At 35.8% G+C, this 23,357-nt stretch overlaps 1 protein-coding gene across 1 annotated transcript in view; it reads left to right on the plus strand.

Moving 5' to 3' along the window:
• GPC5 (glypican 5) overlaps window positions 1–22,576 on the plus strand; it is a 584,807-nt gene extending 562,231 nt beyond the window's left edge. Inside the window, exon 8 of the mRNA XM_088159817.1 lies at window positions 12,027–22,576. Coding sequence (XP_088015943.1) covers window positions 12,027–12,184 — 158 coding nt within the window. The 3' untranslated portion in view covers window positions 12,185–22,576. The remainder of the gene's footprint in view (window positions 1–12,026) is intronic.
• Window positions 22,577–23,357: the final 781 nt, after the last annotated feature.

Genomic DNA, 23,357 nt, shown 5'->3' on the forward strand with positions numbered 1-23,357 from the left:
CATAACCTTTAATCTCTCCATGAAATCACAAGTCCTTGGTGTCACACTGAGAAGCAAACCTGTGGTGGACTGTAAAGCAGTCACCTCATTATTCAGTTGCCATTTTCTGGAAGAAAACTATTTTAAAACAAAAGCAGTTTCAGGGCACAAAGAGCTATTGTGCTTTAAACTCCCTCATATCCAGGCTTTACTCCACTGGAATGATTCCCCTCTCTACCAGTTCCCAAGAAATGACACTTCTGCTAAGGTAGGCACATCAACTTAAAAAAACCTCTGGGTAACAAACTCTGGGATATCCATTATTGTTCTCAGAGGTAAACTGTCATACATTTGGGTTGAGGCTTCTGGCAAAACTTTCTCTGCTGTCTCTGTAGTGATCCCACTGTCTGTGGGATCTGAATCCAATCTTCCTTCTCTTCATCTAAAAGAAGAGAATGGTGGATATATTGTCTGCCAAGGTCGCTCTTATAATCTCCCCTTCTTTTGCCACATGCTGCTGCACCACAGGAAACAGGAGTGTGGTGGAGGAGGTGGTCTTGGTCTATTGATAGTGTATCCCCTCAGTTCCCATGACTCAGCCATGCATGGAAAAAGCATGTTTTGCACTTTGACATACCTTTTCACTGACAATGGTATAGCTCAACTTAAGTGCAAACTTAGAGTGTTTTTAACTCACAGTCCACACAGAATTCCTTTAAATAGAGGTCACCTTTCTCTATTCTCTTTGCTTTTCAGCCCTCATCCATTATTTACTCAATTCTTTCTCCCTTGGATCAATATCTTCAGGCTAAAAACTTAAACCATGAAAGTTCAGCTGTTTCTCATCCGTGTTCCTGTTTCCTTTGAAGAGCTGCGTTGTGACTAAAATTCTGTTTTGAAAAGAAATCTAAATTATCAAATTAATCAGAAATAGCAGTTCTGTTTCTTTGTTTATATTTAAGTTAATTGAGGTAATATACATGAGCACTCAGATAGAGGAAAGGATCAGGCACAACTTAATTTTAAGAAAAAACTCTTGAAGTCATATAGATTTTATTTTGGCTTCCCTAATGTCCACACCACCAATCTGGGAAACAAATAAATAATCTTTTTTCCCTCAATGTTTCTTTTCCTGTTTCTGACATGTTGTGTTTAGACCTGTTATTACATTACTTGCATTGCTGCTAGCCCGGAGACTGATATCTTGCCTTTGTTGGTAACTACTTTTGTCCACTCGGTCAACCACAGCAAATCAAGTCAGTCAATGGTCAGCCTTGCCAGGCTGTGGGAGCACAAGGTGATCAGCAGTTATTTTCTGTTCAGGGATGGATGCTTGGGAGCAACACAGAAGCAGCACTATTCATGTGTTGCTGAATTGGAGCTGTGTATTCGTGTGAAAACTACATATTTATATGAATTCTGCAAGGCCAGCTTCCCTAGGGAAAGGTTAAACTGCTGCAGATATCAGGTTGGTTCTTTGAATCTCCCAGTGCTTATCTCTGAACTTAAAGAAGTCACATATTTTGATGTTTAACTATTTCTATTTAGTGACTTCAGATCAAAGATCTTGTACTTGTGGGATTCACTGAGACACAAGACTTCCTATGGCATTTCATAACATTAACACACTGAGGGATGCCAATCAATATTCATCAGTAAGCACCACAGAATTTATCACTGATATTCATCTTCCCTGAAAGAAATTGAAATGCTCGGCCAGAAAGAACTGTCTCAGAAATGAAAATCAGAGAGGCAAAATTTCAGTGAAAAACTGTGATTTTTAAAACTTCATAGTCTGATTAGAAAATGCATTTCTAAGAAGGTATTGGAAAATTTATTATTTTCAGTTCTATGCTTTTGATATATTTTCAACATAGCAGCTGAGTTAAAACTTGTGGAACCAAAAGTAAATCTAGAGAGGAAGAGAAAACAGCAACTAAAGAGAATCTCTGTGTTGCATTTTTATGTATAAGGAGTCAAACTGTCCTTTCCAGTGAAGGAAAGGAGACAAGGACATCTACTCTCTTTACTGTTCCACACCTCCTTTTTTAGTCAGTAATCCAATTTTTGATGCGGGATTGAGTCAGATATCAACAGCAGATTTTACATTTTCTTAGTCTGTTTCTGGGTGCATTACAATGTTATGATTAGCTGACAGCTTAAATTCTTTTCCAAATTATAACAGCATGGTTCTCCTTCCTCTTCCCAACACGAGCTGGATCCCACTGTGGGGTGTTTCTAAAAGTGAGCTCAAGATGCAGTAAAGCCAACTCACTGAGAAAAATCACAGACCGGATCACTCACTTTTGGGAACAGGTTCACAAGGGAGGGTCTTAAATGTGTCATGCATGGCAACAGGTGAGTTTAATATCTCCCATCTGCAGGCATGATAAGGAAATGACTGTAAAAAGTTTTCCTTTAAATAGTTTTAAATTGTAGAAATATGTCATTAAATTTGCTTTTCAGGAAAACTTAACTACTTAATGTATCAGTACTTTGGGGATTAAGTTAATCTACAGACTATGTTCCTTTAACAGAGAGTGGAATGACTGGAATGACTGGAAATTTAGTTAGACTGACCCGAAAAAAACTACCAAGTTACTTGAACATCTTGGCAATTGAAATTGTTATAGTTCAGGTTTATTCTCCAGAAAATAATGATTTTTTTTTTTTTTTTTTTTTTTTTTTGCTACTTTCATTTTAGGAAGAGCAAGACAAACAGTAGAATAATGAACTGCTACAGTGGAAATGGGCTATAAATCAGGAGAATCTGAATGATTAAAAAAAATTGAAAAAATATTCATTTTTAATGACCAAAACTGATAACATTCTTCATCAAGCCAAGTTCACACATTCATTTCAGGAGTTTAAGTTCAATGTAATCTCTTTCTTCTATTCTTCTATATGGTAGTTTTGTATAAACCAGAATTGTTGATTAGAAATCTCCTACAGCAAAATGAAAAAAAAAAATAAAAGAATAATGGGTAAACTGTTTCAAAGGACAGTAATTTATATAGGACATCTGGACATCTGACTCATCGGAAGGAAACTAGTACTAATCAGATGAAAATTCAAAGAATGAAGAATTTGCTTACTTTTACACAGACTGATTTATAGGACTTTAGCCTCATTTTAATTTTGTATTGATTACAAAGCCTTTGCATAGGTTAATGATAAAGGTTAAAACTCCTTCAATAGTGAAAAGGATTGAAAAGATGGATTTCTTCATTTAGAACAGGCATTATTGGCAATGCTGATTCCAGCACCCTAGAGCCTTGGAGTTATAATGAACATGTCTTATAATGAACATGGATTTAGAAACTATGGCTCAAGAAAGCGATAGGAATAGATCTAATGAAGGTTACTGGGGTTCTCTCTACTTCAGACATAGTTATTTTAGGTCTCTGTATGGAAGATACACCAAAGTCTTTTGGACACCTAAGACTTGCTATTTTAGCAATATAGTTTTAACATATATGTTATTTATGCTAAAACTGACCTACAAGTTTTAAAATACATATTAGCTATTTCAACAAATGATGTTATCACTTTCTGATCCTTAAGAATGTGAAACAAATGGAAATGTTTTGGTTTGTGACACCATTTGCTTGTGTTACATTAACTCATAAAAGCTATGTTTTCTCAATGGAAATATTGAGTTCATTAATGTATAATGTGAAACAAATGCCACTGTCAACTTTGAAAGAAAACTTTCAAATGTTGAACTAGAGACTTAATGTCTGCTGCTCTTTTAGTTAAAATGACTTGCCAGACTTATGGTAAGATCGTTGGTTACACTCTATTTCTTGTATATACAGATTTCATAAAATATGCACAGTTAAACATGATATGTTGGATTCATTTCCTAATATATAACCATGAAGAATTTTCTTAGCTAATACCATTAGGCAGGTTTTTTAATTGGCTTCTAACAGTAACAGTAATACTATACCTTTGTTTGCATGTGAGATCACTTGCATCTTGATATTCCCTGTACAGTTAAAATTGCTATTTGTGTTGGTTTGTGTATTGTTACAATAATTATTAAGATATACAAAGTGAAAAGAAAAGGAGGAACTTAGATCAAATTATTTCCTCCAGATAAGTGCCTATTACATATTACAGAAAATTTCTTCAATATTTGTGCAGTCGGCTTGGCTTCTAAGTGAGCATGATTTCTCTGTTGCACATCGCCTTGTGGCATACAGCTCAGGTTCAGCTTTTTGGTTCTCAGAGTTCTCCTTGGAATCTGGTTGCATGGGCTGCTTAGGAACAGCAATGAAGACTCGATGACTGCATTTCACTGAAAGAAATGACTGACGAATTGCAGAGGTGAGACTTATGAAGACAATGAGAATTTACTGCCAGGTTTTATATCACAAGCCTTCCTGTGGTAGTAAGCAGCACCCCAAATTTAAGTGATTTCACTGGTTACGTGTACATTGTCAAGTAACTTAGCTTGTGAGCTGTTTCCTGGTTTCAGTTCTTCTTACCCACATCACATGGACGTTTCTTCACTCCATGGCTAAGCATTAAGGAACATGATCTCGGTCACTCCAAAATAAACTTCAAGTTCTGTGGATAATTCATTCCTAGGACTGCTTCCAAAAGGCAACACAAACCAGACAGCTGAAGGCTTGGGTTTCTCTGCCCTGCAGAGTCCCTCAACAGCAGGCTTTTTATTTTCAAACCCTTTCCCTTGCCTGAATATCATATCCCAGAGCTTGCAATGCCTTCCTTCAGTTTCATGTTATGAAAACACCACCTGGTGGGTTGCAGCACAGCCCTCATATTTATTTCGGACTCTTTGAACTAAAAACAAACAAACAAAATGATAACTGGATCTCTGAGCCTGGGAGAACACTGTGTGTGGCTTAAAAGACACGCAAGGCATTGTACCATGTAGAGGAGGTTTGTTTAGCAGTTTCTTCTAGGTATTGCTGTCCCTGAGCACAGCAGGCATAAGCCACTCAACAGCACTTTGCCTGAAGGATCTCCTTCTGGGACACATATTAAACTATGTAAATGTAGCTGCAATGACGCTCTCTGTACTTTAACAGGAAACACTTTCATGAAGTACTGGCATCTCATAAATGTTTGCACACATCAGATATTGACTATTTTCATGGCAGTATGCAGCCCTCGATCCTGCCCTTCAACACCAGATACTGAAACTAGAATTGATTAAAGGCAAGGGTTTAGGTATAAAAGTGAAAATATACTACTACAGGTGGAAAAATATGAACTTGATCTATATTATCTTTTTTTTAATTATTATTATTTTTTATTTATTTTCCTACCTACAATTTCTAAAATGTAATCCATTTGCCACAGCTACATGATTCAACATTTAGTTTTAGTTTTCCATCAAGGTTATAAAGCATGATGGAAGGGGATATATTGGAAAACACTCACTGGTCATTCAGTGTTGAACATGTTATGTACTTAAGTGTAGGGTTTGTCTGTTCAAATTCAGACCAAATATCTACATCTGAGTATTCCACCTCCTTCTTCTGCATTTCCTTATTTCTTTGCATTCACTGTAATGCAAGCTGCTGTAACTAACTTTGATTCAATTGTCTAAAGAGAAGGGTCAAAAGTCACTGGAGATACTCTAAGATGTCGAAGATATCCTTAAAGGGTTTTATAAGATTCAGGCTGCTTTTGGACAAGCACTTGTGTGCTAAATGTGATACTTTCCTTCCCTACACCTAAAATGCCTGTAGGCATCTCTGTTTAACCAAATGAACTAAAGGTGTAAATGCAGACTCCACAGATACCAAGAACTAAGTGGAATTATTTTCCCTTTACTTACCACTTCTTATTATCTTCTTAAGCTCATCACTTCAGCATCAACATAATGCAATTATATGCTGCATTTGGGATGGTGGTCACACGTGCTTGACATTTCTGACACAGACTGAATTGTGTAAACAACACAGCAAACAGGAAATTTTGCTCTGCCCAAGTATGAACTTAAGTGTGATTCTAAAAAAAAAAAAATGTACTGAATTGCTTTTAATGGATGTATTTTAAGGACTTTGGCTTTCACATTTAAAAGTGACCTCATACAACTGATAAAATGTAAGCACATTTTTAGCTTGTTGGGCTGTCTTTTAATTTTGGTTTCTCATTGCTTTTAGTTTGGCTCCTTCTTGCATAGGGTAAAGAGGCTGTAGAAGACTTTATGAGAAATATTCACTCTACTTTATGAAGATAATCAATTTCCCTATGGTCTAAGACAAACCTTAATCATTAGATGTCATAAGTTAGAGGTCTCAATGGGCTGATTATTTTAATTTTTCACTGTATTTATTTCGAGCAGCTATCACAGGTAGACACAAATAGCGAAGCAGAGACATTACTATTTTGTTAAAATCTATTACTTTTGGTTTCCACCCTCTGATTCAATGAGACTGCACCCAAATTAAGACTGTAGACTTAACAGAAAGACACAAGTTGATAGGAATAAACACTGTCTTACATCATGCAATTTCATTAGCAGTGAAGGCTGTTTTCTGTGTAATTCATTGATAGGGCAACACTTGCATGCATGTTCATGTAAGAGTAAGTTGCATAATGAAAAAGTCTAATTTGTTCTAAATTAATAAAGTTCAATCCTCTTTCTTCTGTCATGAATCTTGTAGCAAATGGAGCTCCACTGAAAGACAAGTTTGAAGTATTAAGAAATTCACCTGAGTAAGCTGGTTTATAATTCATATGTGGCAAACGTATGTGTAATGCTATATGATTTATTCTTATTTAATATTAAAACATAAAGCCCTCCAAAGTATCATTGGAAAAATGCTTGGAAATTGTGACATTTCTTTAGCCTCTGTGGATCAACTGTTAATTTCTTGTTCATAAAATTAAAACTATACAAAATAAAAGAAAGATACAATTCTCACTAGGTTGATTCCTGACTCAATTCTCAGCAGAAATATCTCACGTATGTCTCACTAGGTAGTCAAAGAATGGCAAAGCAATGTAGATCCATTCCTTCTGTACTATGTGTCAATGAAATCCAGTGGGGTTTTTGGTTGTTTATTCGTGACTAGTGCTGAATTGTGAAACATTTAGCACTTATAGAATCAAAGAATTGTTGAGGTTGGGAGGAGTCTCTTCTATCATCAGTTCCAATGATACTGTTCTTTTCCATTTCGCCTAAAGTGTGTAACTGAAAGGGAACAATTTGCATGAAATCATAAAAACGTGTTTCCTGAAGAGTGTGAATACATACACTGCTCTATGTATACTATAAAAAGGGCGCATAGCATATGTTTTCCTTTTAGGGACATCCCCTAGGTTTTCCAAGTATGGACACAGTCATAAAAACATGAAAGCAGCTTCCAGAAATTAGTCCTTTTCCAGGCACCTCTTGTGAGAGAGTTTTCACACGTCTTTTTCTCCCCTCATTAAGACTTCATGGCCAAGATCACATGAACTGCACATGGAAGAGTCTTTGAATTAAAATAGAGGTAGTCAACTGTTTCTACTTTTTTTTTCTAAGCACTAGATATTCATAAGTATTTTGTGACATATTTAAAAGTAGTGGCTTAAATACACTACCTGGAGAATGACCCGACTTATATTCAGTGGTTTGGTTTTTTTTCTCTCATATAGCTACTGTTCTGTAGAGGAATATATGGAAATATTTTTTAAAGTAGCAAATTGAAGTTTTCATAGGAACCACTATCTATAAACTGATGTATTTCTAAGGTATTTAAGCACAGCTCTGTGCTTAGTTAGCATGGCTCTGTTTTTAAACATTTTCATGATATTGAGTAATTAGGAATAAAACCTGGTGAAAAACTCTAATGAAGTAAAAGGAGGAGACACTCATTAGAAGCTTTAAAAATTCCAGATGGCAAAAATATCAGCCAATCAAATAAAACATTTTTGGAACTAATATGTCATTTGAATTTATGAAATGAAAATGCAAGGTAATGCAAAATAAATACTTACTTTTCTTCTTTTAGTTCTTTTTTAATGTTAAAATAAATTCATGCTTCTTCATTAACCTTCTCATAAATTTAGGTACAGAACTTCATCTAGTTGTCAGTGTTTTATTCCACAGTTTGTGCTTTAAAAGATCCTGAAACTCCTATTACATATTATTTAAATAATTTTTTTTCTTCTAAGAATAATTTTGCCTACAACTTCACAATGCTGTCTTCTAAAAGAAATATTCCAAAATTCTTCCTGTCTAAAACACTGTACCATCCTTTGAAAATATATTTTTTTTCTCATATTTGAGGCTTGTAAGAAAATCTGATTCCATTAAGGCTGTATTTTGAATCTTCCAGAACATCATAAGAATGTTGCACAAAGAGAAATACGGTTCTTCCTCTTCTTTAAATCTTGTCTGGGTTTGTGTCCAAGGTGATGTTGACAAAAGCTCATTTGGCATCTTCAGTTTTCCTTGTAAACCTGTGTTTGCTCAGCAGACACAAGATGATACAGGAAGGCAGCTGAGGTTTGATTGCTCTCACATGAACTTTTTCTGGTTTGGTTTCAAAGTAGGACATTGTCAGAGGATGTTCCATTTAAAACCTTTAAAATTCTTAAAGTCCCAGATTGGGCCTTGGTAGCCAAGCATCTACTGCTGCAATGTCATAGCCCATTTTCGTAATATTTTGACAACCTCAGTAGAAAACTTCTGTGTCAAATGAAAACCTCCCAAGACTATAGGATTGATTTTTCAAATCAAGGCTAAAGGTTCTTGCTGAATATTGGAAGGAAATTGTTTTGTTGCTGTAGGTATTCTGGAGAACACAGCCAGCTCTCAAAGCTGCCAGTACTATTACCTCTCACATGTTTAAATATGTTTTGAACATGTTTAAAAGCTTTAGAAATACTCTGCAGCTGTTAGACTATAATGAGATGCTGTAATATTAATCATAATGTTTGCAGAAATTATTTTGCTGATTATTTTTTTCTAAACCAGAACAGGACAATACTTTAAATTGCAGCTATTTACACAGTTTCAGAGCTGATGCTGGGGACACGTCTGTGATATTGTCAGTTTTGCTTATGTAAATTTATGCAAACATGGTATTTGGATTTTAATTCCCAATCTATTTATCTTCTGCTCTGCTGAAAATATAAATTTCATCAAAAAAAGAAATCCGTTTGAATCTCAGATGAGACTTTTGAATCTGACCATTTTCCCAACCATATTAGAACTAAAATATTAGTTCTAGTATGATTTAATTACTATACTCGACATTTATCAGAGATAATTCGAAACACTTGGGAAAATTAAATACCTTTTCTGTAACACAATTCTAACTTCAGGCATGTGAGGAGACTAAAACCAAACAAGGTTGCTCTATTTCTGGTCTGTTTTGCTAAAAATGATTGGATATTTCTCATTGCAAGTATGCTGTGAACTATGACATTTAAATTCATTTAGAGGAAAGGATCACTTTTGCTACAGAGTATGATATATGAAAGGTGACATATATGTTTGAATCCTGATTCATAATGGACAATAGAACCTACTAATTTAAATAAGAAGGATAGTTAGCTTAGGTGCAGGAATCAAATCTATGGTTATACTTACTAAAACTACCTTAAAAACCCCAGCAACATAGCACAGTTCTGTTCAAATAGGCTGTCTGAAAGGAGTGTTTTTTCTTTTCAGTGATTTTTTTCACCAGATGATATCTATACATATTTTTGGACTTCTTATTTCAATAAAGTCAAAGCGTGGCATAGACTTATGGGGCTGAATAGGGGGCAGGTTTTCAGTATGATTACACTACAATTCTAGCAGTGTATTCATTTAAGATCAGAGATTATACATAATGATTTACGGCATTTTGATTGATCAAACAAAAATATATGGGTAGATTTGAACTTTTTTTTAATAACACTGCTTTCATGGGAACTTTCAAAGTCTGTAGTTTTCATCTGAGGCTGGAAAGAAAAGAAAAAAATTCCCATCAAAAGGTCTCTGTCTTCTGTAATATTGTAAATTAATTTTTTTCACTAGAAATTACACCTGTCTGTCCAGTCATTGATTGCTATCTAGTCACATTGTCTTCAGATTCAAAACATACCTAGTGGAAGCTGGTTATTTCTTCAATTTCAAGATCTAAGAATATTTTCAATTTTTATATTAATTAGCATTTATAATTACATCCTGCATAAAGCCCAATCTTTCACTACTCTAATAGCATATCTGTAAATACACTGGAAAAGTCTACTTTTTTATACCTATAGCACTTGCTGAACTGCATTGTTGTGTAGGCAAGAGTTGAATATTTCACTGTCTACTGAAATTAGTCTTTTTAAATGTGAGAAGACCTTACTAAAACTCTGAAGAAATTATGAAAACAATTTTATTTTGTTTTTGTGTTATTTAAAAATCTTCCCTGCAAAAAATAAAAAACCTGGATATACCTTGATAGTGATGATCCACTCAGTGAAGCATTGGTTGACTGATGCTTTTCTACACAGGTTACTGAAAGTACATGAGGAAAACTTTTATTTCCTCCTTCTGTTGTGTCACTCTTCCTTCTTGTGTGTCCACTTGATTTGTACTCATACAGCTAATTTTCACAAATGCCAGGCAAGAGAATGGGATTGATAAATCCACTTGAAATAGCAGGGTATACTGCTTAGTAAAGTAGCAAAAAAGATTAATTTATTCTAGCAGGTGTTTTTCAGAAAGCATGTTTGACTTCACCTGGCTTTTTTTTCAAGGGTGGAGGAAAGGTATTTGAGTACATGAGCAGAAGTTCACAAAAAGCAGCTTTCAAGCTGCATTTAGAGAAAAGAGTACTTTTAATGCAAGCACCAAAAAAATTGCACTTTTTAAGAATGACTGTCTTCTGCAGCTTTAAACCAGCTTAACAAAGAAGATAACACCATGACTAAAATATTTATACTTTGTTATAGTCACTTTGAATAATAAAAAAGAATATTCACTAGTTTATTCATCCTTCCTAATGATACAGAAAGGAAAGAAGCACCTAAACAACGAACACTGATGCAGAAACTCAGACTGTAAAATCAATATATCAGCTCAGTAGAGCTGAGCTTCTTTTTAATGCTGCTGTTCCAGCAGTAGAGTTTACCTTCTGAATTATATATGTATTGACCTAATTACATAAATATTGACTTTGCTTTATATGAAGCTTTTTTCAGTCTCGTTGTAATTACAATGTCAATATTTGTTGTGTGTAATAACACTGAATTTAGACTTGTTAATTTTGATTGATAGTGGCATGCCACAAGTTATTATATAGGATAAGACAGTCTACAAACATGCATAGCAGATACAAGCAGCTGACAATGCTACCAAATTTAAGTGTGTCTCCAAGACCTTCTGTTTCCGATGTTTAACCAGGTAGAGGAAATATAACGGGTGATTACATTACATCTTTGTATCCTTGTTCCATAAGAGTATTCTTTTGAGGTGGAGAAATATCTGCCCTGGTTTAAAAAAAAAAAAAAAAAAAAAAAAAAAGAAGTGCAAATATTCAGCTGGGAACTCAGTAAAAGTGTTCCTGTTTAAAGTTAGTTTTAGAATTTTTCCTTACAATGTTATAGAATCTGTTTAAATTGTGCCCAAATCGAGGTTTTATATAGCAACAACTATATTTTTCTGCATACCTTCCATGAGTTATACATTATTTTGCAATAATATTGGGACCCAGATGCAAGAAATTTCCCATTAAATTATTTCCTATTTTCTTCAAATCCAAGAAAGATGTGAGCAGTGGACTTTTAGGTACTACTGGGACTTGCAAAACTGTTTACTTCAGCCTGCAAATGTTTGTTGAGATATATTTCTACAAGAACAACTTTGTTCAGAGCTGGCAGACCTCAGAAGTGCTTTCAACGATGAATAGCCATATAGTATAGTGCATATTTCTAGATGCAATTATAAAGCATTTGAATTTGGCAGTAACATGAGAATTAGAAACCAAACTGTGGCAGTCTGTGTGCTGAGGATATTTAAATTTTTTCTAGCTTTAATATGTTGCCAGCAGTGACAAGGCATGCATCATACTGTATTTTCTTATTTGTCTCAGCAGGGATGCCAGACAAGACGAACCTCAGTGACGTAAAGCAAATCCATCAAACCAACGATGGCAGCACTTTAGACACAACTGGAGCAGGATGTACAGCAATGGCCGATTATATGACACTTATGCTGATTAGTTTGGTAATACTGTTTCTCAGTCTTTGGTAACTGCTTATTTCTGGCTTGATATATGTATCTCATTGTCATCTATTTATCCCCCACTCACAAGCCTGGAAGAAGAGATCTGGTGAATATAGCAATATTTATGGTATCCTGTATAAGATCAGCCAGTGATCTTAGCCCTGGATATTAACAAAGACTTTTGTGTAATATTTTACCTGTGTTTTTTTTAAACACCTGTGGAGTCATAAAAAGTCATGGTTTTTGGGGTTTTTTTGGTTTTTTAAATATTTTTTGTTGAAAAGAAGTTGTCTATGATAATCTTTCTTTTAAATCAATTTGTAAAAAAAGAGAGTATTACCGAGTTTGAAATGGTCTCTGGAGATCATCCTGACCAACCCTGTGCTCATAGCAGACTCACTTCTCACACGTTTCCTAAGATCAGTTGACATTGGAATGTCTCCAAGGAGGGAGACTTTACTGACTCCCTGGGTGAACTGTTCTACTGCTTCAACACTCCCAGCAGATATTGTATTTTGGTTTGTGCCTCTTGCCCATTGTGCCCACCAAGTCCTGTCACGGCACCACGGGCAAGAGTTTGGCTCCATCTCTTTTGCTCCCTTTATCAGGTATTTATATATTTTCAAAGGATCCTACTCTGCATCCTCTCCAGGCCAAACAGACCCAGTTGTCTAGCCACTCTTTGTATAAGATTTGTTCCCATACCTTAAAAATCTTCATGGCCCTCTGCAGGAATCCATTCATTATGTCTATGTCTCTCCTGTCATTGTCCTTGAGAGGCAGGACCTGAACACAACACTGTAGATGTGTCTCACTAGTGGAGAACAGAGGGGAAGCATCACCTTCTTTGGCCTGCTGATGTTTTTCCTAATTCAGCCCAGAAGGTAGCTGGTTGTCTTTGCTGCAAGGGCACAGTGTGGACTCTTCTTCAGCTTGGTCACATTAGGACCACAAGGTCCTTCTCTGCAAAGCTGCTTTTCACCCAGCAAGCACCAGCCTGCACAGGCATATGGGGCTATTCCTCCCCAGGAGGAAGACTTGGCATTTCCATTTCTTGAACTTTCTGAGATTCCTATCAAGCCAATTCTTCAGTCTGTCACAGTCCCTCTGAATTCAGAATTATTTTTTATAGTTCAGAAAAGCCTATATATTAGATACTATATATGTATATGATAGCTGCATTTTATCTAGGGATAACAGCAAGGTTAAGATTCAGTGTTGGATTAAGGTATCTTAACATACATGTTAACATACAGATATTTACATATGTGCTCTTAAAGCTGTAACTGTAGTCATTGGATTCAATTGCTAAAATACCAACGAGTGCTAGTTGTGATGCTCAAAAAAACCCCACCTAGGTTCTACCACTACTGTTCTGAATGACCTCAGGTCTTTCTCTGGGTAAGTGACCACACAATCAGTCAAGCCCAGCGTATTTTTCAGCTCATGTAAAGACAGACACCCAAAAAACCAACTTAGTTGCCCCAAAAAAAAAAAAAAGGCTAGTGCCACCTAAGAATTCTTGGAGTATCCAAGACATCCTCAGGGGACTGGTATATATGATACAGGACTTACGGGCTGTTCCAGAGGCTTCCTTAAATGGGAGCCACGGGGAGTGGCAGCTGGCAGCTAAGTGAGACATCCTCAACTCAGATCTAGACATTCACATGTGGGCCCATGAATCATACACCAAACCTCCATCAATATTATTGGTACCTTAGATACCTGGTTGGAGTGGTGACACATGAATGCAAACCTGAATCACTACAATCCCAGCTCAAGTTTTTTTGCTTCATAAAATGAGGCAAGCAAAAGTGTCCCACAGTACTAATGGTACATAATGCATTACTGTTATAAAATTTGATTGTTCTGCCATGACTAATTCCCATGTCATTTTAACCAGAAAGTATTTAATAATATTTTGTAGTTATTTCTCCTGTAGTGTATTTTAAAAGAGGGAAAAAAACCAAAACCAACCTGTACAGTATTGTACATATTCATACGGTAACTAGAACTCTTTCTAGACAAAAAGTTACTCTTATATGAGACTCATATAAAGAAACATACATAAGTATTTTAATTGTCAAATGTATATGCTAGTCATTAATGCACACAGTATAACATACAGTATAACAAATAGGTAAACAGATATAAAAGTTCGAAAAGCAAGTGAACATTCCTATGAACAATTTCATGCTCAGATAAACATCATTATTAGACATGTGTGCCAGTGTGTACATTTTGTTTGATCTCTTTTTTCCATTGCAGATTTTGTAAATCAATCTTTCAAATTCACTTGTCTTGCTTACTTGAAATTATGACATTGGCAATTTAGGGAAAGAAAATGTGAAATCATTCTTTTCCTTTCTAATGTCAACTCACATTAGTACTCAATCCAGTCTGGCAACTTTTTTTTGAACAATGACCAGTATCAGCCACTTCAATGAAAATGGAATAAAGCTTTGAAAAGGAGACACAGAAATGCAGAAAAAATCCACAATTACTCATTACTCAGAATTTTATTTATATCCTGAAGCACTTTGTTTCCCTTCCTAACTTCTGTGTGTTTTTCAAGACCTTACAAAGACAGGTAATCCAGGAATAGTAGTTTATTCTATAGAATCTAGGAAACACAAGCCTCATTTTCAAATACTGATAGTAATTGGTAAGGCCTCCTAAGATCTCCTCAGGTATATGTGGATTACTAGTCTGTAATACTCCTTTCTTTTGGATTTCTTGGCCTATTCCCATTATCTTCAACACTGTATCTATACAGAATAATTTCTAACATTCCTTTTGGAGTGAGAAATTAGGTTTCTCCTTCCCAGACACATTTGAACACCCTAGTAGCAATATGAATAATAGTGGCAGGTCTGGAGATTTCTCACTCACTATTCTGCCATGAGACCTCCTTCACCCTCCTGTTCCATGTATCTCTTGGCATCACCACACACTCCACATCATTGCTCAGACTCATACATCTGCCAGGTTCCATCAGCATTTTTTCATTAAATCTACCATGCTATGAAGAAATATTCTAGTTCCTTAAAGAACTATTATATAATCATTAAAATGGGTCAGAGCAAGGAGAAGGGAGGCAAGGCTCTTTGACGATCTGTCCCAAGGTCACCTTGGAAGGGAGGTACCACTGCATGAAGCTGTGGAAACCTGCAGAATGTTGTATAGCTCCACATTTGGAAGTCAAGGGGAGAAAAAAAGACCAAGAAAAACCCCAGTGTTCTTGTGCTATGCTGAAGCAAGCAATGGAAAGAGGAATAGAACTGAATAGAAACATAAAGAATGCTTTAGAAAAGCCAAGATGAGAAAAAAAGTTTAAACTGGAGATTGTGGTAATGGACTATAATACCACCTGCATCCACAAAAAATTATGGACTGTACACAGTATGTATGAGTCAATCTGGGTCAATTGCCTGGGCATGTAGAAGTTTTTCCAGCATGAGGTCACACAGGCTGCACAGGGCTGCCTCTGAGCTCCTCAGATGACCTCAAAAATGACATGTAGGTCTTGTTTCCTCTGTTTCATTTGTTTATAGTGGGACATTTCTAACAGTCTAAATCTTCTCCATATTTCCCAGAACATTTGGTAAATAAGATTTTGGCTTTATTTTTCCTTCTTTTAAATAATCTTTTCATATATTATAACTGTTATAGTCTAAAATAAGAATGATTTACTCAAAGTGCACTATTTCTCAGATGGACACTCGTAAACTGATCATACTAAAATTGCAATATTAGATTTGCATACCTGGCCTTGGCACTTTTTTTTAAATAGAAACTATAAAATAAGATAACTTTGTAAGTAGTAATTTCTTAGAGGACTGTTTGGTTACTTATGATAAAATTCTAGGAAAGGAATAATTCTAAAAAACACAAAATTTCAGAAATCCATAATATTTTTATTTGGCAAAATCAAGATATTCCTCTTCTACCCTGAGATCAAGAGAGGCCCTAATGTAGCATACACCCATTTGTTAGAGAAGCCTGCTGCCCCCCTGGGTACAGCACTCAGATCATTCATTGTCTGTTACTGGTTTTTCAGGAAGCCCGAGGTCAGTCTAGAAGGATTGAGGTTCCAAAATATGTCCAGAGAAGTACAAGGAACTGGTGACAGGTCTGAAGTGTCTGAGGAAGCTGGGATTGTTTAGCTTAGAGGAAAGGAGGCTCAGGAGAGACCTTATCACAGTACAAATACCTGAGAAGAGGTTGCACAAAAGTGGGGATCAGCCTCTTCTCCCAGGCAACCAGACAGAATGAGAGGGGACAGCCTCAAGCTGTGCCAAGAAGGGTTTAGATTGCATATCAGGAGTATTTTCTTCATGGAAAATGTTGTTACACATTGGAACGGACTGCCCAGTGAGGTGTAGAATCGCTATCTCCAGAGATATTTAAAAGACATGTAGATGTGACACTTAGGTCCCTGGTTTAGTGGCAGAATTGGTGGTGCTGGGCTAACAGCTGGACTCGAGGATCTTGAGGTTCTTTCCCAGGCTAAATGATTCTGTAATACTTGACTTTCCATTTCTATTTTCTGTAGATGTACCTGTGTTTTTAAATGAACTTGTATCTCCTGGGGAAAAGGTACTGACTGGAGTACTTATTCTCATAACTAATGTCCTAGCACTTTAAATAAACATTTCAAGGTGACAACTTTTCCTGTGAGTAGCTGGTGAAAGAGAAACAGAAGCACCAATTTCTTTGGAAAGCAAATATCATTGTTCCTTTCATGGCTAATAAAAGATGATGCATAATTACAGATATGTAAAAGGTTATCTTTTTATTTCTTTCTTTCTATAGATGGATATGCATATAGCTTCCTTACTGCTCTGTACCTGTGTATTTATATGCTAAAATAATATTCTTGTTCTGATTATAACAGGGTTTAGATTAACCTATTGAAGATTTCAGATTAACCTTATTATTTCTATATCATCTTCTCAGGATAATGAATGTTGAAGCTATCTATATTTATTTTCTTTTATATTCAGTTCTTTGAAATAATTGCATAAGCATTTATCTTATTTAGAAAATTGTGTGCTTTTCCATATGCTCTGAGTCACAACTGATTATAATAGGAATTAAAATAAAAGTTTTTCTGACTATATTACACTAAAAAAGCTAGTGACTCTAGAAAAATCCAGGTTTTCTTCTTGAAAATTTCAGCAAAATATTAATTAAGTTTTAACTCTTAATTCTTTCTTCATGGTGATACATGAACAAATTTTGGGGAAAAATATTTGCATTTCAGGCAGGTAGAAACTTTGTCTTTTTAATGTGAAATGCTGCAGACAATATACTTGGTACCCCATGAGGCTCTTTTCCAGTTCACATTGAGGAGGAAGCTCATGCTGAGCTTCTGTGGCTGGGAGGACTCGGTCGATGCATCTCATCACCCCTCACAGTGCAGAGGGCTGTGCTAAGACCACCTGCTGTGCATGCCTAATTTAGGTGTCACAACTAAGTCTCTGCAGGTTTGTCAAGCAGTCCAAATCAATTGTGAGTCTCTTGAATGTAAGTCACATGGAGGTCTTTCTCTGTGGCAGTTTCAGATTTTCCTACTCCTCTCAATGTCACTCTCCCATTTGAGCTGGTACAAGAGTTTACAGGATCACACAGTGAAACTGGTCGAGGTATTTCTGACTCAAAGGATCTCCTTGATCCAGTTCACTTTGCACCTTCAAAGACAAAGGCATTGGTACAATGGATGGTGTGGCCATAGTGCTTGAGGTATTTTAGCCACATATTCACAGCAGGTAGACACGTTAGGGACAAAAACCCACTTAAATAACATAAAAACATACTGCAAAGTTGTTTTAATAACTGCATTATGTGTGACGATTCATACTTCAGTATCTAAAGCAGGATATGGCCATTAAAATAGTCATAGTAAAGTCTGATTTATTCATGCCACACATGGAAGTGTATAACAGATCTCTTTTGCTGATGGGCAAAAACATGCTGCTCAATACATATGTCAGAGTGCCTTACCATGAGTCATTTCTCTTCTTTGTCCCCTGTATCTGTCTTTAGGGGGTCGGTATTTTATAGAATGTGGTTTCCTGTTTTTTTCATGTCTGTTTACATCCCTGCTTTTTCGTAGACAGAAGTGTTCATGAAACCCATGTTTTTGACCCTCTGTATTAAAAAAAAAAAAAAAAAAAAAATTAAAAAGAATACCAGGCCTTCAGAAAAGTAAAAAGCAACATCATCCTGAAGAATAAAGGTATATGTCATGTATATTTTTAGCAAGCTAAAAAAAATTTGTTATTTCTTAGTTTCAGAACAATACCAGACTAGAAATTAGTGCACAGGCCAGCTCCTCCTTTCAGACATATGTGATACTACTGAATTCCATGGATATAACTGTAAACATAGTTTGACTTTGTATTATCTACTTGCAAAATTGAATTGGTACACTTAATACAATAAGAGTGTTTTTAGAAAAGCGTCACAGAATTACAGGTAATTGCAATTTGTTAGAAATCTGTGACAGATATCCTGACAAATCTCCTTCCTGTTCCCTAAGTGATTTTTGCATTTTAGGTGTAATTATGCATGAATAAAATCCTGTCACAGTCCAAAGAGAAGACAGTAAGATTTCATAGTCTCTCTGTACAAATTCACTGTCTCTGAGCTCTGGTGGTGGAGAAGCTTTTTGTTATTGCCTCTAAAAGCTATTGTTGTCCTTCTAGAATGTATCATGTCTGCTCCTGAGTTGCCACAGCTTACAGCCTAGCAATTTGCAGAAACACATTAGGGTCTAAATTGCTGTGGCAAGGACGAAACACTCATATCACTGCTGAAAAGACAGAAATCTCCAGGATCGAAGAACCAATAGTTTCTCTGGAGCTCGTGGAAGCTCTTTTTTAATATGAATCGGAGTTCTGAGCATTGAAACTCTAGCCAAGTACTGCTTTCACCTGAAATCAGAAAAATTGTGTGGTATCTATACACTTGCCTCTATATGTAAACAAGCAGATAATGATCTGCAGCACGATCTTTTTTGGGTTTTGTGGTTTAACAAATGGTTTCTTTCGTTTAAGTCATAAGACGATTTCGGAAGAGAATCTTTCTATTTTAGAAACAAAAGGCAACGTACAACTGATTGAACAGTCAGGAAAGAAATAGGATGAAAATGTTTACTTTTGCACTTTCATCTCTAAAGCAATAGCATACTTAGCTATTTCAATCAGCAGCCCATGTACCAATCTTTAACATAAAACATTGCTTATCAGTGCATGAACACATCTGGTTTCAAAGGCCATCATTTAATTCTGAAAAAGATCCACTGTTGTCAATATCCATTGTTTTTATTTTTCCCAGTAAAACTTAAACAACAGTGGGTGAAAGTAGTAATTAACATGCAAAACAAAGTTACCCTAAATGTTTTTTAAATCCCTGCACAAGTATGAGCTCTATCTGTTCTCTGGCAATACAGATTAAAGCACAGATGTATAACCACTAACTGGTATGCATATAGTTCATCCCCACAACTGCATAAGCCTTTTGTTTTCTCTCTCACAGTATACCCTATTGCTCTTTTTGTATGCTAATTTTATTTACTATCCTATATAATTGTCAATTTTAGCAGTTTTTTTCTAATCCAGCTGTAGAATTGTAGAGCAGATCTGTTTACTTGTAAGTTTGTTCATGGACTACTGAAGGGGTATCCCAGTGTTATTAGGCTTGGAGATTCTATTTCAAAAATTAATGTTTGAAAAACTACTATGGTGAGTGAAAGCCAGTCATGACATTGGGTATGAGATGCTATTGCTGGTATGCAAAATTCAGCCTTCACTTCCATACCGATATTTTATTTAACATCAATTGGTAATTTTCATTGACTTCAGATGAGAAACTAGAAGGATAATCTAAATTCATAGAACTGAGCTTATTCATCAGATTTCCTGCTGAGGCAAATGGAAAAAAAACATTAAAACCCAACACGTAACCATGTTTTTCATATAGACCTGGATAGGTTTAGGGACATGGTTATGTGATTTGGATTGCCTCAGCTGATGGGGAACTACATGTCATGGATCAGAGGTCCTTCCCAGTCACAACTGCTTTCTAACTTCATGAACCAGCATCCAACTTGGAATTTCTGATTCTCCTACAGTGACTGTCAGAGGATATTTCATTGCTCAAAAATATTTAGAAAACCCATTATTAAATAGGTATAAAACCCTTGAGGATAAGTCAAGTGACATTGAGGAATTTAAAATAATTCAGACACTATTCAGTTTCAGAAGGACAATAACATTTTCTCATCCATGGCTAAGTGGCAAGATAGATTACATTCTCCATATAACCATCATACATATTTTTTCAGGCAGTAATGCTTGGCATTTCTGTTTCCATACACTATCTTCTTTATCACAGTGATCTTTTCCACTTTCATTCTACTTTAATTTATTAAGGTTATACCAAATATCAGAGAGCCTAGCCTCTATCCTATCAGAGACCCTAGAAAAGAAGGACAAATTTAATTCTGTGATATGCCAACCTTTTTCAAGGAATGTTGTCACAGGAGCTAAGGAACTGATAAGGTGAATTTGAGATATTTCAGCTTGAGCACATTTAGACAAATAAGGAGCACCACCATTTGCTTTATTTGATATCTTTTTGCTGGACTGCATTGAAGAACACTTCAGGTTCAAGCACTCTGTGACTAGTACACTCTCTGATTGGCAGTTTCAGCAAAGAGGTTGAGGTTTGAACAAGCAGAAGCTGAACTGCCCCAAACACTCTCACTGGTTCTTTCAGAATGGAGCTGAAGCAAAATCTTTGACAGGGCAATGCCAGGAAGCCTGCAGTGCTGCTGTGGATGTTTGTTCAGTGTCTAGATAAAAGCCATTAGATTCCTGCACTGTTGTTATGATCTGAATAGGAGAGATGCCTCTGCACAAATTAAGGTGCAAATGAGACCATATGCAAAAGTCACAGGTACAGATTTTTTTAACAGGAAATGTGAGATAGAAAGAAATAGGAAGGAGGTTGGAGAGAGGGGTAGAGAGAGAAATTAAGTAAATACATCAGCACCATAAGCAGTGTTCTGCTGGTCCCTGAGTCATTCTTCTGGAGGTACCATGTTTATACAGTCCAGGTCCTGGGTAACCAGGGGTGAAGATGTCATTCCAATAACTAGAGATGTCATGTGCATAAGCACTTTCTTCCTTTCCCAACATCTTGTCACAGTGGGAATTTTTTACCTGGATGCTAATCAAAGCTTTAATTCCATTTGGCCTGGAATTAACTCTTTCCTGCTGTGCATTATGTCTTTATTTCAAGTTCCATTGTGGTGCTTATATTATGGGGACAGTGTTTTCAGACATGCAATTGCATTCTTTAAATCCTAACAACTGTCAGTCTGACACATTTCAGAAAAAAATGGCTTGTAGAGAAGACTCATAAAGCTATCAAATGCTAAGGAAAAATTAAATTTACATTTCATGAAGGTTAGTAATTATCATTTCTCAAACATTTCTAGATGGTTTAAACAAAATGCTCTTGAGGATTTGTGATCTATGGCACATTGTATTGAAATGGTTTTGCATCAAAGCCTGACACTGGCTTTTCACCAAATTATATCTTTGCTATATGATATATGTGCATCAAGACTCTCTCAGATTGCGAGGTTAAAAACAAACTTAGCTCTGCCCTTTATTTCTCTGCCCTTCAGGCTGTATCTCATTTTTTCAAAAAGCTTCAAAACTGTGAGTCTCTGAATGGAATTGAATTTGTCAAATTCAAATATCCTTTCTAATGTTGCCCTACCCTTTATGACACAGTAAGTACATTGTGAGATCTTAAATTTCCTTTACACAACTTGAAATAGAAATTCCATGGCATAGTGTAAGCAATAGCTAAGTTTCTTGTGCTGACAACCTCAAGTAGATAAAAGTTCCTGTAAAACTCCCTCTTATCGCCTCTAAGAGAAGAAGCTATCTTCACTCCTTGATGCCATACAGGCACATGACCCAGGTTTAGATGATGAAAGGAGTAATTTATGAAATTACTCCAGTCTGGCATCCAGAAGGCCAAAAAGAATGTTACAGCCATTCTTTTTCCAGAGATTGAAAATTATTGTACCCATAGTTTGCAATGTGTTCTATGAAGTCCTACTAATTTCAAGATGTAGGAAGATACTAGGAAGTTACTATAATGTTATGTGTGGGGTCTGGGATTTTAGTGAACAGATTAAGTCTTTAAACAGTTCTAAGAATGTAGCACTTGGTGGTTCCTCCATGAAAAGACTGAAGTTATTTATTGTGTGCCTGTGGTGGAGATTATATTTGACACTTAACACCGTGTGTATTTAGTTAGTACTCTGAATTTGTACCATACCTCCTGATCTGTTTTATATTTCATGTTCTAATTAAAACTTTAAAAGCCTGCTAAGGTTTCTCTCTATCTTTGAATGTCAATTGTGAATGAGTGAACATTTTAGAATACCAGAATATTCTCCTACTCCCAACTACAACTAAAAGGTTTTTGGGAAATAAAAGTAAGTTTTAAGAGACTTTATCCTCTATTTCCTTTGAAAATAACTTAGAATAACAGGATCAGTGTGAAAGGTTTCTGGCTGCCAAACCTATGCACACTAAATCATACACACAAAATCTTTCTAGATACCATTAAACTGGACTTCCTCCAATGCACAAAGTGGAGCCCAACTCATACAGCCTGTCTGTTCTAACACCAGTGTATACAAACCTTCAAAGGCATATGACTTTTCATTGTCACACATGAAAAATTATAAGTGAGAAGGTCCATAGGTAAAAAAAAAAGAAACTTCAAATTATAGTAGATATTTCTGCCTTCTTTTTCTCAGAGAGAGAGTAATAACTTAGCTAACAGTGAAGTTATGACTTAATTTTGAGATTTTCAAGGGATAAAAAATTTGAATTGTTGAACAAAGACTTTGAGAAATTAATTCTAAAAAGAAAATCCATATTTCTTTTCCACCAAATACCAAAATATCAGCTATTTGGACTGGTTTTGTCTTGCTCAAAGGAAGCGTACCCTTCACAGAAAACTACCATAACGAAACTTTTATTTTTGAATCTTTGAATGAATACCTTGCCAAAGACCTTGCTGGGAATGTAAAACAAATGGAGCTTGTTGGGGAAGGTATAGCAGTCATCTCACCTAAGTTCATACTTCCAAAAAAAAACGTATT

The sequence above is a fragment of the Sturnus vulgaris genome, chromosome 2 (assembly GCF_052056855.1).
Source record: "Sturnus vulgaris isolate bStuVul1 chromosome 2, bStuVul1.hap1, whole genome shotgun sequence".
NCBI classification, from domain to species: Eukaryota; Metazoa; Chordata; class Aves; order Passeriformes; family Sturnidae; genus Sturnus; species Sturnus vulgaris.